Below are 15,614 nucleotides of genomic sequence, written 5' to 3' on the forward strand. Positions count from 1 at the left end.
AAGTGGTAGAATTAATACCTAAAGTAGGTTTAAGGAAAATAAAAAGGGAAAAAAGGCAACCTGAGGTACACAAATTTGCAAGAACTGAATTTACCATAAAGAAAATGTCATACAGTAAACCACTGTGAGCCTTCTGGGGTTCTGAGGCATTCGTCTGCCATAATCACAAGCCACAAAAATAGGAAATTCTCAAACAGTTTTCCTGACAAAGAGTGGGACATCCATCCTCGTGAAAATCCTCGGGCAGAATGCCTCAAAAGCTTATTCAGTTTGAGTGCCAATAAATTAAAAAAGTATTCCGGTTAGGTTCCACCTCTCGGCCGAACTATGGTATGAAGTTTTCCACTTGTACTCGCTTTGATGCTAAATGAATTAACCCACTGTTTTTGTAGTGAATATTAAATGGTTTCCAGGGTGTTAGAAAAAAAAAAAGCATCTATTTCAAACATCAACATGGAATTTATTTTCATTTGTTTCAGATGAACCTTTCACATTTTGTACAAAATCATTAGAAAATGCCTGACACTCCAAAATCCCATGGCTAATCCTTGCGTAGCAGCTTCAGACACCACAGGATTAATGGGGAACCATGCAGCATCCTGGACCAGTTGATGACGCTCAGCCTGAGCTCCAGGTCAATCAAATGATAATCCACAGTTCACTCCATGGCCACACATACACACATATCATTGCAGAGAGTGTACAAGCCATGGTCATAACCTGATAATATGGTACAGCGATATCGTTCCACATCTGATAATGTACAGAGTAAATCATCACCACCCAAACGTCTTTGATGTACGGACAAAGTACCATGGCAACACCACCATGCATGTTTTCATGACACATCATTGGTTATGATTGGTTATGTAGATTTTAAAAGATCATTAATATCAGTGTTTGAAATCATCCAATGACTGCAGGCCTGAGGAGGAGGGGGTTCTACTGAGCCTGATTTTGGAAGAGGTCGGGGGGGGGGGCACGTGGAGACTAATTATGCAGTGTTTGCTAATGTACATGCCCAGCGCGCAAACACACAAATGAGGTCTCAGCCAGAGCGCACAAACACACACACTTTAATCCGCAAACACTTCTGCCTCATGCCAAAGGCTTCATATTACTCGACTGAGGGGTCAAGTTGAGCCAGAGGACTCACGCCACAGATTGTGTGAATGTGTGTGAGAAAGAAAAGGGGTAAAAAATAAAAATAAAAGATACTAAACACACCCTCGGTTAAAATTCGACAACTTGAAAACAGATTTTTTATTGAGCCAATGAAAAGAGATCCCCCCCCTCTCAAACAGAAGAAACCCAGACACTGGGGCAGCGAGGCACTTACACATCACTTTCATTTAACACAGTGCTTGCGTCAGTGTGTGTGTGTGTCTTAAGTGGAGACACAGCTACATTAATTTTTTGATCAAATGTCCAACACACACTCACGGATACTTGAATTCACATTGGAGCATGTTTTTAGCGGTTGGCACATGTACATGCAAAGCTTCAGCTCGGCCTACGAGGCTAAACCGAGGGACAAGTGAGCGCAGGAAGGAGAGGGGGAAAAAGATCGAAATGTATGTGAACGGACAAACGCACAGACGGACTCACAGACAGGCTCATGAACACTTTGAGCATTTAAAAACACTCCCAGTCTTTGATCCTGCCCCTGCCCCCCTTGTGTCACATAGCAGCACCAGAGGAGCCCTCTGATTGGTGGGTACACCCGTCCGTTAAGTCAGTCAGTTTCCAGGATGAGCGGCGGTTGCTCGTTCTCCTCCTCTAGACGCAAGTCGTTGAGGTCATCTTCGAGCCCGGCCCCTCCGACGGCACCTTGCTCATCACAGTAACCTAGGTAACAAGAGGTCAAAGATCATAGACTGAAAACAAACACCTTGTTACTGAAATCCATCCTCAATGTATCACATTATTTATCATTAAGCTTCTGAGGTTAATTTGATTTATAAATCAGCTAATAAACTGAACATGACTAACTTAACTGAAGTTACTGAACACATCACCTCTTTAGGACTTTAGAAGATAAAAAAATATATATATATATCAGAAGTTCCATTTGTATGCGTCTGAGGCATACCTTTAGTTACTGCAGCACTGTAGGTTTGGGCCACAAGTGGGCGGTCATGTGTCCCCTGCTCAAGGATCTCATTGTGTGGCTCAGTACTTCCATCTAACCTGAAGTTAAAGACAGCAGAGATTCAGCTACTGAAACTCTTAAAACTTAATGTTCAGGGTTCTGATTGCATAAAAAACGTCACACTGAAGTCTTCAGAGACATGCACACATCTGGGGTTTTCCTCTGTTGAGCTGTTGGTTACCTGTGTTGCTTCATGAGCGTGCATTCCCCTCCCTCCTGTGGATCCAGGTTGTAAAGATACAGATAACCATCAGATGCTGCCACCAACAACCGGGGAATCTTTTGAATCCTAAAAATAGAAAGAAAAAAAAAAAACGTCATCGTAGAGCTCATTTTGTGATGAAGCTCTCATAAATCTTTGAACACTGACTTATGTTTTGTATGCATGTTGCAACATGAAATCGCTCTTTAGTTTCATGTTGTGCTGAGAATGATTTCGTTTTTTCAACTGTAGCATACAAATATAATTCTCACTGAACTACTTAACTCTATTTATAGATCCTACAGAAAGACGCAGAAAGTGCACTCGGCTGGAGGTCAGCATGGGAAGTGTTCTTGTTTCTATTTGTAGTACGTTTGTAGTCTATGCTCTATTGACTAATCATGATTCATGTATCAGCAAGCTTTGGTGTATGCCGGAAAAACAGCACCAAAGAAAAGCAGGCGTAACACAATACTTGCTAGCATATTGGCTTCCATCAGGTGTATTTTGATGAGGATTTATTTATCTCTTTTAATAGATATCTGCATAAAAGCGCAGCTAACAATCAAACATTTCAATTTCAACTTCTTTCTGTGTCAGTGTGTTAGAAGCCCAGGAGGTTGTGTCCCGGCAGCAGAAGCCAGGCTCTCGAGTAGACGGAGCTCCCCCCAACCTTCAGCGAGGTGATCTGGCTCTCCTACCACCCGACGTCCCTGACGCCCAACCGCCACCATCGGACTGAGTCGTCCCCACAACCACCGCCGTCCTCATTCATGCACGGCCTGCTTCCGACCACCACCTCAGCGGCAAGGAAGTGTGGACTACAGGAACGCGAGAATACAAAGGAGAAATCCTTCCTGCATCTTATCCTATCTCCCCCCCATCCCATTTTCCTTGACAATGAGTCTTTTACGTGTTCTTCTGTAAAGCACCTCAAAATAACACTGAACTGGCGCTACACAAATCATGATTTGATTGATTGATTGAACTTGAGCAACAAAACCAATCTGTTGACGCCATGATAGCAATCAGTGTATAGATTCCCTGACAACCTGAAACGTGTCACAAATGATCGATCTGACTTCCACTTAACAAAGAAGCTGAAGTTGTTTTCTTTTTCAGCAAATCTTAGACCCGTTATTTGGAAGTAAATCACATGAATATCTGTTTTTTTTTCCAGGTTCAAACAGCTGAAGCAGGTCAGAGTGAAGCCCTTTGTGTAACTATTGTCTGCTGTTGAACTGAGACTCAGGATTAACAGATGAGTAGGCGCTACTTTTGGGGATGTAACAGACCAGATGTAAAACCCGCACAAAAAAAAAAAAAAAAAGGAAGTCTTGGCTTGAAATCATTTAACACTAACTGCTGGCTTCACTGGAATTACAGAGAAATTGTCATCCGTTCCCAGAGGAACATATCAGAGGTGATGATCGCCAAGGGTTCCAAGATTGCTGCACAATTTATACAGAAATGAAACATGAACCTCGTCTGCAATTTGTAACACTAGTAGGCAGAATGGTGGGGGCAAAGTCATTCCGCCCCCGATCTGCCAACAGCGGTATTACAAGGTGGAGATGGTGTAATGTCAGAGCCAGCAGGGGGGGGGGACACAGTGCTGCAAGTGTGTGTGTGTGCATGTCTGAAGCTGCCACTGTGTGTTTACACGCTGTGCCTCTTGGGCTTCCACAAAACTCTCATGCAATGTGAAACCACAAACTGGGACACCAGTGTAATGTGTCGGTACAAAGGTGTACTGAGAGCAGAACTTTGTTATGGAGCTGTTGGGGAATCTCAAAGTGGAAAGGGTTTGTGTTGTCTACTCTGTGTTAAAAAGATGACCTGCAGAACTTTCTCTCAAGCTTAACTGAGGACTGATACAGCAGTTATTCAAATGCGTCTCAGTTGTAATATATGATATGTGTGAGAGTGTGTGTGTGTGTGTGTGTGTGTGTGTGTGTGTGTGTGTGTGTGTGTGTGTGTGTGTGTGTGTGTGTGTGTGTGTGTGCACTCACACAGCTAAGGCGCAGATGTTCTTATGTCCACAGAAGGGCAGACGGACGGTAGCGAAGGCTCGCCCCTGCGTGAACATCTCTGTAACCTGGGAGGGCAGGTAGGTGGTGGACGCCATCAAAACCTTGCCCAGGTACCCTCCCCATGTGGTGGGCTCCTCAGCTGGCCTGCATGCAAACACAGAACGTTAAGAGGCCTGCGTTCCACCAAGACGGAGCCCTCGGGAGCTTCTTTAAATCCGACATGCGAGTCCAGAGGCAGAACGTTACGTACACATATTTCTCTTTCTGCGTCTCTAACTTGAAGATGTGGACTGTCTCTGTGTTGCTGGAGGCCGACAGGTACAGGCCCTCCATACTGAATGCCAATGAGCAGATGCTCACACACCTGAGGTCAAAAACACACATATTTAGTATATACAGATAGAGAATTTTGCTAGTCCATCTAGGGCCGGGTGATATAACGACCTAGATTAAAATCACAATGAAACACCTGTTTGCCTCAAAGAAATCAAAAGATAGTACTGTACATGAACCAGGAAAGAATCTACCTCTTGACTCCTCTTCTAAACTCAAAGAGCTTTTGTCCTTCTGGAATCGAGAAGACACGAATGACCGTGCCCTGAGAGGAAGAGAGAGAGACACACACACACACACACACACACACACACACACACACAGAGGAGGACAACACTTACTCAGGCGGTATCAAATCAACAAAAGCCCACGCAGAGAAGCCGCAGAGACGAAAAGGGGGCTGATGGACTGTGAAGAAACTGTGTTTACCTTCTCTGAGGCCGTGGCCAGTTTGGTTCCACTAGCATCAAAAGCCAATGCTGCTAATGGGCTGTCGTGGGCTGGAATCATGTTCGCCGCTCGCTGGGAAACAAATACAGACACGAGTTAAGAGACGCGCTGCTTCGGAGAGCTTCAACCGAAGACAGGAAACAATGACTGTCAGGGTAGAGACAGTCACACAGAACAATTTAGTTATACAACAATTTAATGAGGCACATAAACAGTGACTCTGCGGTACAACCGTGCAACCAGTATGAGTTAAGACAGCACAAAATAAGAGAGGAGAGTTCGGACGAGGAGAAGAGCTGGTGTGAAAGGTGGAATATAAAAGGCTGGCTTTAATTACCAGGTTAACTGTGTCAAACACTTGAACCTCTCCTATTGTTGTGCTGCCGGGGTAGGCCAGATAACAGTTGTCGTTGCTGATGGAAAGGGCGCACAACCCTGGGAAAAACACGATCAAAAACACCAACAAAGGGAGACAAAGAAAAGAATGAAGATTAATCAGATTCCTCCATTAATAGGAGGATAATAGGAAGTGGAAGAATGCCTGGTAAATAGTACAACTGTTATAATCTATTGCACCAGCGCTGACGGAGTGAGTGGGTGTGTTCTGCTTTCAGTGTGAGCCCATCGTGTACCGTGCAACAAAAGAAGCGCAAGCCATTTAACAAAACATTTTTTTTTTAAACTGTTGCTCTTCCTTAACCTTAGTATGTGTCGCACTTAACATGCAGTAGACCATGATGAGATCAGACTCACCTGAAGGGTTGGGAGGAGTTTCCCTGATGGTATGCAGCACTTTCATGTCTCGGATGTTGTGAATGTAAAGCGACTCCTCCAGACACACGATCAGCCTCTGACAAAACATCAAACACGTCACTGTTAAGGGCAAACACTGACGGCATAGTTTGCATTTGTGGAGATCAACCCAAATTGGCATGGATTTTTAAATTAAACATCTTTCTTTCAGTTTGTTTATCCACGTCACTGAACACAAAGTGATGCAGGAGGATCAGCTCTATAAGGCTGGGAGCTTTACAAACCCAATCTGAAAATGACCCTGCAGTGGTCTTTGATTACAAGGTATACAAGCTGTATTATTCCCAGAGGACTTCAACTCTCTTAAACCTTCTGGCCAGAGGATTAAACATATTAAATCACTTTCACTTTTTAAAACTGTGTTTCTCGGACCCTCTTCTTTGTCTTCTGATCACCTCTCTCTTTCAGAAAAACCAAGAAGATATAACGTACATTCTCTTTTATAAAATTCTTCAATATTCATATTGTTCTATTCATTTGATTTAAAGGCAGGGTGGGTTGATAATTTCCTCCAGATACACTTTTTAAGATTTTGGCACAAACTGTCTTCTAATAATTAATGTGCTCTGAATGCTCAGACGGAGCATTGAGGGAATGCTACCTTCAAAATTCATAACCAACCCTGCCTTTAAGTTTTAATTACAGTTCAGTGTCTCTCAGGCACCCTTTGGAGGAGTTTCCTAGTCTGCGTGGCTGACTAAATATTACAGAATAAAAGGATGGTGACCTGACTTGACATAATAAGAAAGTTGTTGAGAGGAAACATTTTGATGACAGCTTGCTCTGCTCTGATAAAATAAAACATGAGACTTATGTGTGCTGGTATTGAATGTCGATGGCCATATCTAATTCAACTGAGAAAATTGCGAGTCGGGCACAGCTCTAACTGATGTATATGCACACCATGACAAGATAACAGGATATATAAGACGCCTGGTGTTTGATTTTTTTGATGTTTGTCAGGTGAAAAGGTGTGACCAGACCGACAAACATGTCTGCATGGTTCAGCTACCTGTCTGTTGAGTTTGACAGCCAGTATGGTGTTGGAATAGGAGTAGTTGCAGATCTCGGTACCCTTCTTGAAGTGACAGACTTTGAGCTTCCTGGGGGCCTTGAGGCTGACGATGGCAACCAGGCTGCTGGAGAACAGACGCTCCACGATACACACATCCTCTGTGTCTGCTGCAGGAACACACAAACAGAAGTCATCACCCACAGCATTTACTCAGAGGGATGCTTCATCTTTCATAGGTTTCATCAACTTGCTCTGGGTTGAAACAGAAAAGGAAAGATTTAAATAGCCGATGCTTGTTCGTCAGAAGGTTTAACTAAAGAGCAAAAAAGAGTGGTGCCACATTTTGCGTGAGATTTACTGTTTCTTAAAGCTGGGGAACTTTAACTTATGTATTTGTAATTACACATGCATAGTCTGAAGCTCTGTTTGTGAATAATAGATGAGTACGTACAGCCATTTTCTTTCTCTGACTTAAACCACGTCAGTGTCCCACTAGTACCTGCTTTGCATTGGCTATTCAAAATCAACAGGCTTATCAAAAGGTAGGAGTGCTGATAAAGGTAAAACATATTTAAAGCTACAGCAGTGCTCTAATGGTGAAGTGAATGTGAATCCTGTCTAAACTAGAAATATGACTGAGCCAAAATATAACAGAGAATTGATGCTGTTAATGAAGAGCAAGTTACTTTAAAGTCTATTATGTACACCAGGGGTGGGGGCAACTGGCGGCACCCATCAACCCTCAAGTCAATTTTTTTACATATCAATTAATTGGAAACATGAAGAAAACATGACAAAATCTGCCATGAAATCATGAAAACCAGAAATATGTCCATAATAATATTTAATCACATATATGTTGAGTTAAATTTGAGACATAATCGACTGTAATCGTTGTATTTTTTTGTATGCTACAATTTGGCCCCTCTGGCAGTGAGAATTAAAATGAATGCGGCCCCTCGCTGTGAACGAAGTTACCCATCCCTGATATACACAATACAATACTTACTACATTCATATATCTGCTCCAGTTTGTCCACAGAGGACAGTGAGAAAAACTTGTATCCTGACTTGGTGCCAACAGCTAAAGACCTGTGTAAATAATAAAATAATAAAAAAAGAGACACAAGAACAGCATTACACAATGATTACATCAGCAATATATTATCTCACACACACACACAGAGAAAACTGTCACACTCATGTGCTGTTATTACAGCTCACAGAGGCGTTTTAAACTGGACACTAGGGGATCTGAATGTGCTGTTTTAGGCTATTTTGCAATAGGAGAAGAAGGCCTCTGTGCTCTGAACTCTTTGTGGGTCAACTCAGAGGACAACACACCTTGAAATATACAAAGAGCAAGAAACACAACGACCCCCAGTTTCAGACTTTTACATCATAATAAACTCCTCCAGCTGTGCTCCTACAAATACAAAGCACCTATAACGCAGGCGCAAAACCGCACAAACTTCCCTCACGTCTACCTTCTGCCAGTTTAATCATAACAAAGTGTTACTTTAACCTCCTTAGAAGCTTACATGACACTAAATCTGTAACTGTATTGTTGCTGAAGTTAGCCACGGATCGCACAGCATCATTGTTAGCTACAACTAGCTATTGCTAATAACGGCTGAAATATCAGTGAAGCCAGCGGGGCTTTCAGTTTGACTTCACCAGATAACATTTGTCCGTTCAAGGAGCCATAACCGTAAAGTCAGAATGTGTGTGAAAGGTTATTTCACATCGAGCCCCGTCACCCAGACAAAAGTCTCAGCTTCAGCCTGCTAACGTCGGAGGTAGCCTGACAGCAGCAGGCCACCCGATCCCCGGACACTCTCCCCTGCTCAGCCTTACGTGTTGTCCTGGTTAAAGTTGGCGAAGAGGAGCTGGCTTCCGCCGGCATCCCCGCTTAGACTGGCCAGGTTCATGGGCTCGACACCATCGACGTTTAAAAACAATCCGACGAAAGTAGCAGCAGTCGGGGCTGGTGGTGGTGGTGGTGGTGGTGGGGAGGGAGGGGGGGATTGCTGTTATAGTGTAGGGTGTGCAGACGCGCTGAGTTTCACGGAGCCATCTCTCTCTTTTTTTTTTCCTGGCCTGCTGTAGTGATTGTTGTTGTTTTTCATAGGGGCTGGCTGTGGCTGGCTGCTTCCCCTTTACTGCGCATGCTCCAAAGACGCAGCGTGTGGTGCGTTTAAAGACCCAGGGCAGTGTCAGTGACAAGTGGCAATTTTCACTCTGGAAAAACTTAATCTACCGTTTACGACTGTTAGTTAGTTAGTTGTGTTGGTTGTTTGATATTTTGGGCTTGTAAAAGAGCAAAACCACGGGCAATAAACGCTCTCCTTCTACATACACTTGACTAAACCATACAAAAAGTAGTCATGATTTGATGTAACAGTGCCATCCACCGTCAATATAGGCAAACAGCATACGAGATGAACGTGCATGCAAATTCCGTCAAAACTTTAAATCCTCAATTAAAAATAAAATATATTTCACTGTTTCAACCATATAGTGAAAACAATGTTTTAAAAGGTATTTTCCATTTATTTAGAACAGCATCGTGTTGCTCAAATAGGCGCATGTCCACAATGACTCGACAAAACGGAACTGAGATTGACTTTCTTTTTTATAGCCTCATTTTAAGGATAACTGAGAAAAACAGCCGTTTCCGTTTCCGTTTCCTGATGTTATGGTCCAAAAGTTTTATATTGCTACACTCTTTGTTTTGAAGAAAGACTGTTATCTGTCTTTTTTATGAATTATTTCAAAGAAGGTATTTTGTAGTTCAAAGTGCAGTCCCATTACAAAAAAAAAAAGGTTGTAACAAAAACAATTAAGTATTCAGACATGGATATTTACTGAGATTATATTATGATCTATTTAAACCCAGGGCATTAAATGAGTTAGTGAAAAGCTAAATAAATAAAAAAAAATATCATTTATAGGGTACTTTCTATTGAGAAGTAGCTGTCCCCAATCCTAACCCCTAAATTTCAGTTAATGTAAATACCACTAGATTTGTGTCAACTGTGTAATTTAAAAGATCTTTATGATTAAGTTTAAACAGAGGTTGAAAGACTTAGATTTATTGTGGGTTTAATTTTTAAATTAAAAAACTATGCTCAACTATGTCACTACCGAAACACAAGAGTTTTAGTGGCTTGGCTGAGCCTAGATTTAAGCCACACCCCTGCATTTTTGACCAGGAAGTGACATTGCATCCCTGTCCCCCATGGCTGAATGATAAGCAGCTCAATCCCATAATTTAAAAAAAAAATGTGTTCCCAAAGTCTGAAAATCAGTGTGTAACTTTAAAAATTGTCACTACCGAACACACGTTCTCTTCAGTTATGTAAACTGTTTGGGGTTTTATGCAAATTATTATTATGCTTCTTCAAAGATGTGTTTGCTTGCCATGTGCTTGCTAGCATTCTTTAATTATGCTCAAAATTAGGTAGAATTGTCACTACCGAAACAGTCACTACCGAATCATATGGTCAAGTTCGGTAGTGGCATTATCATTTCGGTAGTGACAAAATGGACTGGTTAGTAGTTAAATCTCATCATTTTGAAATAAATGTGTTCCAAAGTCTTAGAATCAGTGAGTTTCTTTAAGTATCATAATTTCAAATCATCTATTTACAGTAAATGAACAATTGATCAGTAATATTTGTCCTATATGGTCATGGATGAACAGTTTTCTTCAATAATAATTTATTTTATTGACCACTAAACATACGTGCTTGTAATGTTCCCAACATCAGGCATGTTATGAGTTAAAATTAAGCAATAAGGTTGAAGGAATATGATAAAACACTACAAAGAAAATACTGGTCACTACGGAAACACTGGTTGTTTTAAAAAAATATATATATATATTGAGTTATCAACTGAAATGTTATAATACTGATTGGTTAACTGTATGTTCCATCTCATAAATCATTAACTCTGAAATCAATCTGATCAGCGTTTTGCATTTCAGAAAGAAAGATTGGACATAGATTTTGAAGAATTTTAAAATTTGAAATTTGAATTTTGTTTAAAAAATCTTTTATATTGATTTTATTGTGAGAACCTTCAATAAAGAATTGTAAAAAATAATCTTTACATAAGGGAAGTAAACATAATACTAACAGGTTAACATAATATTGTTTTTATCATAGTTTAATACTATGTTTCGGTAGTGACAAATTTGGGGAGAGGAAATACATTCCAAAACAGTCTAAAAATACAATATCAAATTTGAAGGTTCTTTTACTAGATATGTGTACTTCAGATATGGTTCAATATATATAGGGAAAACACTTTGGGAATAAAACTTAAAAAATGTAAAAATATTTCCAACCTGACTTTGAACCGATTCGGTAGAATGGCCCATTTATGAAAAAAAAATGGTGTAAGTTATACAGTATATACTTTATAAAATTGTCAATGGTTTTTGTTAAACAAAAGTGAAGGCAAACCTTCAATAATGAAAACATCAACTTTTATAATAATAATAATAATATATTTTTAAATATTAGTGCCCCCACAAATCAGAAAGAAGATATTTGTAGAAAACAATTAAATATAATTTTTTTTTATCTGTATCTAAAAAAGACGTATTATATAGAATAGCCTACCTGTAAGTTGTGTTTTGGAAACACATTTGTCAAAAAATTACCCACTGAGCAAAGACACGTCCAAAAGACGTCAATTTAAAGTCTTTGTCGTACATTTAAAAGACCTCCAATGAGGAGCCAGAGTTAAAGTTTTTATGAAGTCTTTTTTAAACGTCTTTTTAACGTCCAAGAAAGATGTCACAAAAAAGCTCAATCCGCAGTATATATAAGGCAGTCCTGTAGACGACGATACTGAACGTTAAAGAGACGTCGTTTTTTATCGTCTTTGAAACGGTCACTATTGACGTCCAAGTGACACCCTTAGAGAGTTCAAAATGAAAGTTAGATCCTGACGTTGGGCTGACGTCAGATCCCGTCTTTGGGCCGACGTCAGATCCTCACGTTGGGTTGACGTCAGATCCCGAAGTTGGGCGGACTGCAGATCCCGACTTTGGGCGGACGTCATATCCCAACGATTGGCAGACGTCAGATCCCCACGTTGGGCTGACGGCAGATCCCAACGTTGGGCTGACGGCAGATCCCAACGATGGGCAGACGTCAGATCCCAACATTTGGCAGATGTCAGATCCCGAAGTTGGGCGGACGTCAGATCCCGAAGTTGGGCTGACGTCATATCCCGACGTTGGGCCGACATCAGATCCCCAAGTTGGGCAGACGTCAGATCCCAACGATGGGCTGACATCAGATCCTCACGTTGGGCTGACGGCAGATCCCAACAATGGGTGGACGTCAGATCCCGACGTTTGGCAGACGTCAGATCCTGGCGTTAGGCGGACATCAGATCCCGAAGTTGGGCGGACGTCAGATCCCCACGTTGGGATGACGTCAGATCCCCATGTTGGGATGACGTCAGATCCCCACGTTGGGATGACGTCATATCCCCACGTTGGGATGACGTCAGATCTCAACGTTGGGATGACGTCATATCCCCACGTTGGGATGACGTCAGATCCCAACATTTGGCAGATGTCAGATCCCGAAGTTGGGATGACGTCAGATCCCAACATTTGGCAGATGTCAGATCCCGAAGTTGGGCGGACGTCAGATCCCGAAGTTGGGCGGACGTCAGATCCCGACGTTGGGCTGACGTCAGATCCCAACGATGGGCTGACATCAGATCCTCACGTTGGGCTGACGGCAGATCCCAACAATGGGTGGACGTCAGATCCCGATGTTTGGCAGACGTCAGATCCTGGCGTTAGGCGGACATCAGATCCCGAAGTTGGGCGGACGTCAGATCCCGACGTTGGGATGACGCCATATCCCCACGTTGGGCTGACGTCAGATCCTGACTATAGATGTCGCTATTGCACTCCATTTAAATCAACTTTATTACTTGACTGTATATGATTTAGGCCAGAGTATATTCTCCATTTATATGCTGCCTCTTGGCCAAATAATTGAACGCCACAAAGTCTCCTTTCACTGCTACGCAGACGACACACAGATATACCTTCCTTTGAGACCTGAGGATGCTAGGAGCCTAGCTGCTGTCAGAAACTGCCTAAACGATATCAACTTCTGGATGGCACAAAACTTTCTCCAACTGAACAATTCTAAATCTGAAATCATAGTATTCAACCCGCCAAACTCCACTCATATTTCAAAGAGCAGCCTCGGTCCCTTATTCACCAATGTCCAACCCGCCGCCAGAAATCTAGGAATAACATTCGATTGCAATCTCAATTAAAACAATTCTAACCCAACCAGACCTTGAAAAGATCATCCATGCCCTCATTTTCTCCCGACTTGGCTACTGTAACTCCCTCTTTTCCGGAATCACAAATAAGTCACTGTCTCGCCTCCAGCTAATCCAAAATGCAGCAGCTAGGTTTCTTACTGGCTCCAAGCTATATAACAGAGCTACTGACACCATATGAGCCAGACCGCAGTCTTAGATCCTCAGGTGGGGGCCTCCTGGTCGTTCCAAAGTCGAGACTTAAAACTAAAGGTGACCGGGCCTTTTCAGTCAGGGCCCCTCGACTTTGGAACGACCTCCCTGAGCAGATAAGACGCGCAGATTCCCTCAATTCTTTTAAATCCCTTCTTAAAACATACTTTTACAGACTTGCTTTTATGTGATGTCGTCTTCTTAATGTCTTTTCTTACTGGTTTTACTATTTTTATCTTCTTTTACTTCTTACTGTCCTTTTATTTATGCTCTTATCTCGTATTTATGCTCATATCTTAATCTCCTCTTGTGTTTTAACTTGGTAATTTCTTATCTTACTTAGTCTATTTATGTTTCATATTTATATTTACTTTTTATTTTTATTAATATTATAGTTTTAGGTTTTTTGATCCTTTAACCACTTGTTTCTATTTCTTTTACTGCTCTTACCTTCTTATTGCTGTTATCTTTTTATTTATTTTTTTCAGCTCTTTTAGTTTCTTACATATTTTTAAATCTTTGGTCCTCTTGGTCTCATCTCTTGTTGTTGGGTTCTTGTGTTGCCTGGGTTCTTATGATGGTTCTTGTGATGGTCGGGTTATATATGTCTGTTGGGTATCGTGCACTTTGGGTTCTTTTCTGTTGAATTGTATTTAATTATTTTTAGTCTTTTGCATTTGTTATATTCTTGCTGTTGTTTAGTTTGTTTTGTTCTTGTTTTTGCTGTTTGTCAAAGCACTTTGTAAACCTGTGTTTTTAAAAGGTGCTATATAAATAAAGTTATTATTATTATTATTATTATTATTAATAAACTAAAATTACAGTCAACTCAACTTCAACTTTATTTGTCCCCAAAGGGCAATTTGTTTTGCGGCAAGGCAGCAAGACAGTAAAAAGACAAAGGACAAGAGTACATCCAAAAAGACCAAATATGGTAAAAATACTAAACAGTCCTTAGTCAGCCTTAGGTAACAATATAGCACAAATTAATTGAGAGAACCTGCATATCTCTGACACTAGGGGTGCTACAGTGAGGAAACTTTCGCAAGTCCACGAATGTACAAAACTAGGCTAGGAGGGGTCAGGCGAATGCATTCAGAAAAACGCTTCGCAAACTCCACAACACGAATGCATAAAAACCGCAACACGAATGCAACATCACTATTGTGAACCCATAGTGACTATTTTCAATCTTAATGAAATGAGTATTAAAAGATAATACAAAAGTGAATCTGGTTGAAAGGACAGTTGATGCGTGAGATGAGAAGGAAACAGTTAGTGAGCTGATGTGTAATTAACATGTGAGTCATAGTTTCTGTCGACCTGTATTATGGTTTCATTCCTGTTTGGGTGTGAGTCTGAACATGTCAGATTGTGATGGATACATATCATCCACTCAATGTCTTCAGCTTAGCAGCACTGTTAGATCACTGACTGAAAACTGACTGTGTAGCGGATGTAACTTAATAAAATAGAGAATACAGATTCAGAACAGAAATGATATCGGCTTAATGGCATTTCCAGTAAAAAGGAAATCTAAAATATTAGAATAAGAGCTAAACTACACTCAGAATAAAAGGTCCACCATGATGAGTTTTATCAATCCTTCTGTTGTCTTTATGATCTGATAAATCAAGGAACACCTAATAACTAGACATTACACAACGCTATTTTTGTTATATAATTATACTGTCTCTTTATAATAGACAGCAAGGATCACTGAACAGCCTGCAGAGGTCTGAGGGGTCAGGGTGCCCTTAGATTTAGGTGTCTGGTTAAGGTGACAGTCAATATTTGTTCTATGATAGACACAGGAAAAAAAATAAAGATTGACAACAGGTAGATCAAAAATAACTGCAGGAAAAATAATCAAAAGCAGCTTCAGAAAACATATCGACCTAAAAGTAGACACACAGATGAGAATACAATAAATACTTGCAAAAGCCAAAAATGACTAAAAGAACTAAAAATGTTGGCAAAAAGATGCAAAAAAATTACAGAGACAAAAAAAGGACTACAAGGGTAACACACAACTAAGAATATTTGTTGTTACATTTTAAGAACAAGAGATGAAAAAAAGGACAAATGTGCAGA

The 15,614-nt window shown here is 40.9% G+C and overlaps 1 protein-coding gene across 2 annotated transcripts; it reads right to left on the minus strand.

The window, feature by feature from the left end:
* Window positions 1-439: 439 nt before the first annotated feature.
* wipi2 (WD repeat domain, phosphoinositide interacting 2) lies at window positions 440-9,135 on the minus strand. 2 transcript variants are annotated; one of them, XM_020651327.3, is made up of 12 exons: window positions 8,856-9,135; window positions 8,008-8,090; window positions 6,996-7,165; window positions 5,924-6,020; window positions 5,508-5,605; window positions 5,150-5,242; window positions 4,915-4,985; window positions 4,638-4,751; window positions 4,367-4,531; window positions 2,334-2,441; window positions 2,093-2,190; window positions 440-1,848 (listed from the first exon to the last, which is right to left on the minus strand). In XM_020651327.3, exons 1-12 carry the CDS (start codon window positions 8,927-8,929, stop codon window positions 1,736-1,738), a joined length of 1,284 nt encoding a protein of 427 aa, XP_020506983.1. In that variant the 5' UTR covers window positions 8,930-9,135; the 3' UTR covers window positions 440-1,735. The 2 variants fall into 2 exon arrangements, with proteins under 2 accessions (XP_020506983.1, XP_065820922.1); XM_065964850.1 differs by lacking the exon at window positions 8,856-9,135 and adding an exon at window positions 8,540-8,715.
* Window positions 9,136-15,614: the final 6,479 nt, after the last annotated feature.

Source organism: Labrus bergylta, chromosome 16 (assembly GCF_963930695.1).
Source record: "Labrus bergylta chromosome 16, fLabBer1.1, whole genome shotgun sequence".
NCBI classification, from domain to species: domain Eukaryota; kingdom Metazoa; phylum Chordata; class Actinopteri; order Labriformes; family Labridae; genus Labrus; species Labrus bergylta.

Excerpts from the sequence above, each read along its gene's own strand:
- wipi2 (XM_020651327.3), bottom strand. The coding sequence starts at position 8,929 with ATGAACCTGGCCAGTCTAAGCGGGGATGCCGGCGGAAGCCAGCTCCTC. Across the intron at positions 4,752-4,914 it reads TTTAGAAGAGGAGTCAAGAG|GTGTGTGAGCATCTGCTCAT; the intron begins GTAGATTCTTTC and ends TTTTGACCTCAG. Across the intron at positions 2,191-2,333 it reads ACGCTCATGAAGCAACACAG|GTTAGATGGAAGTACTGAGC; the intron begins GTAACCAACAGC and ends CTTTAACTTCAG.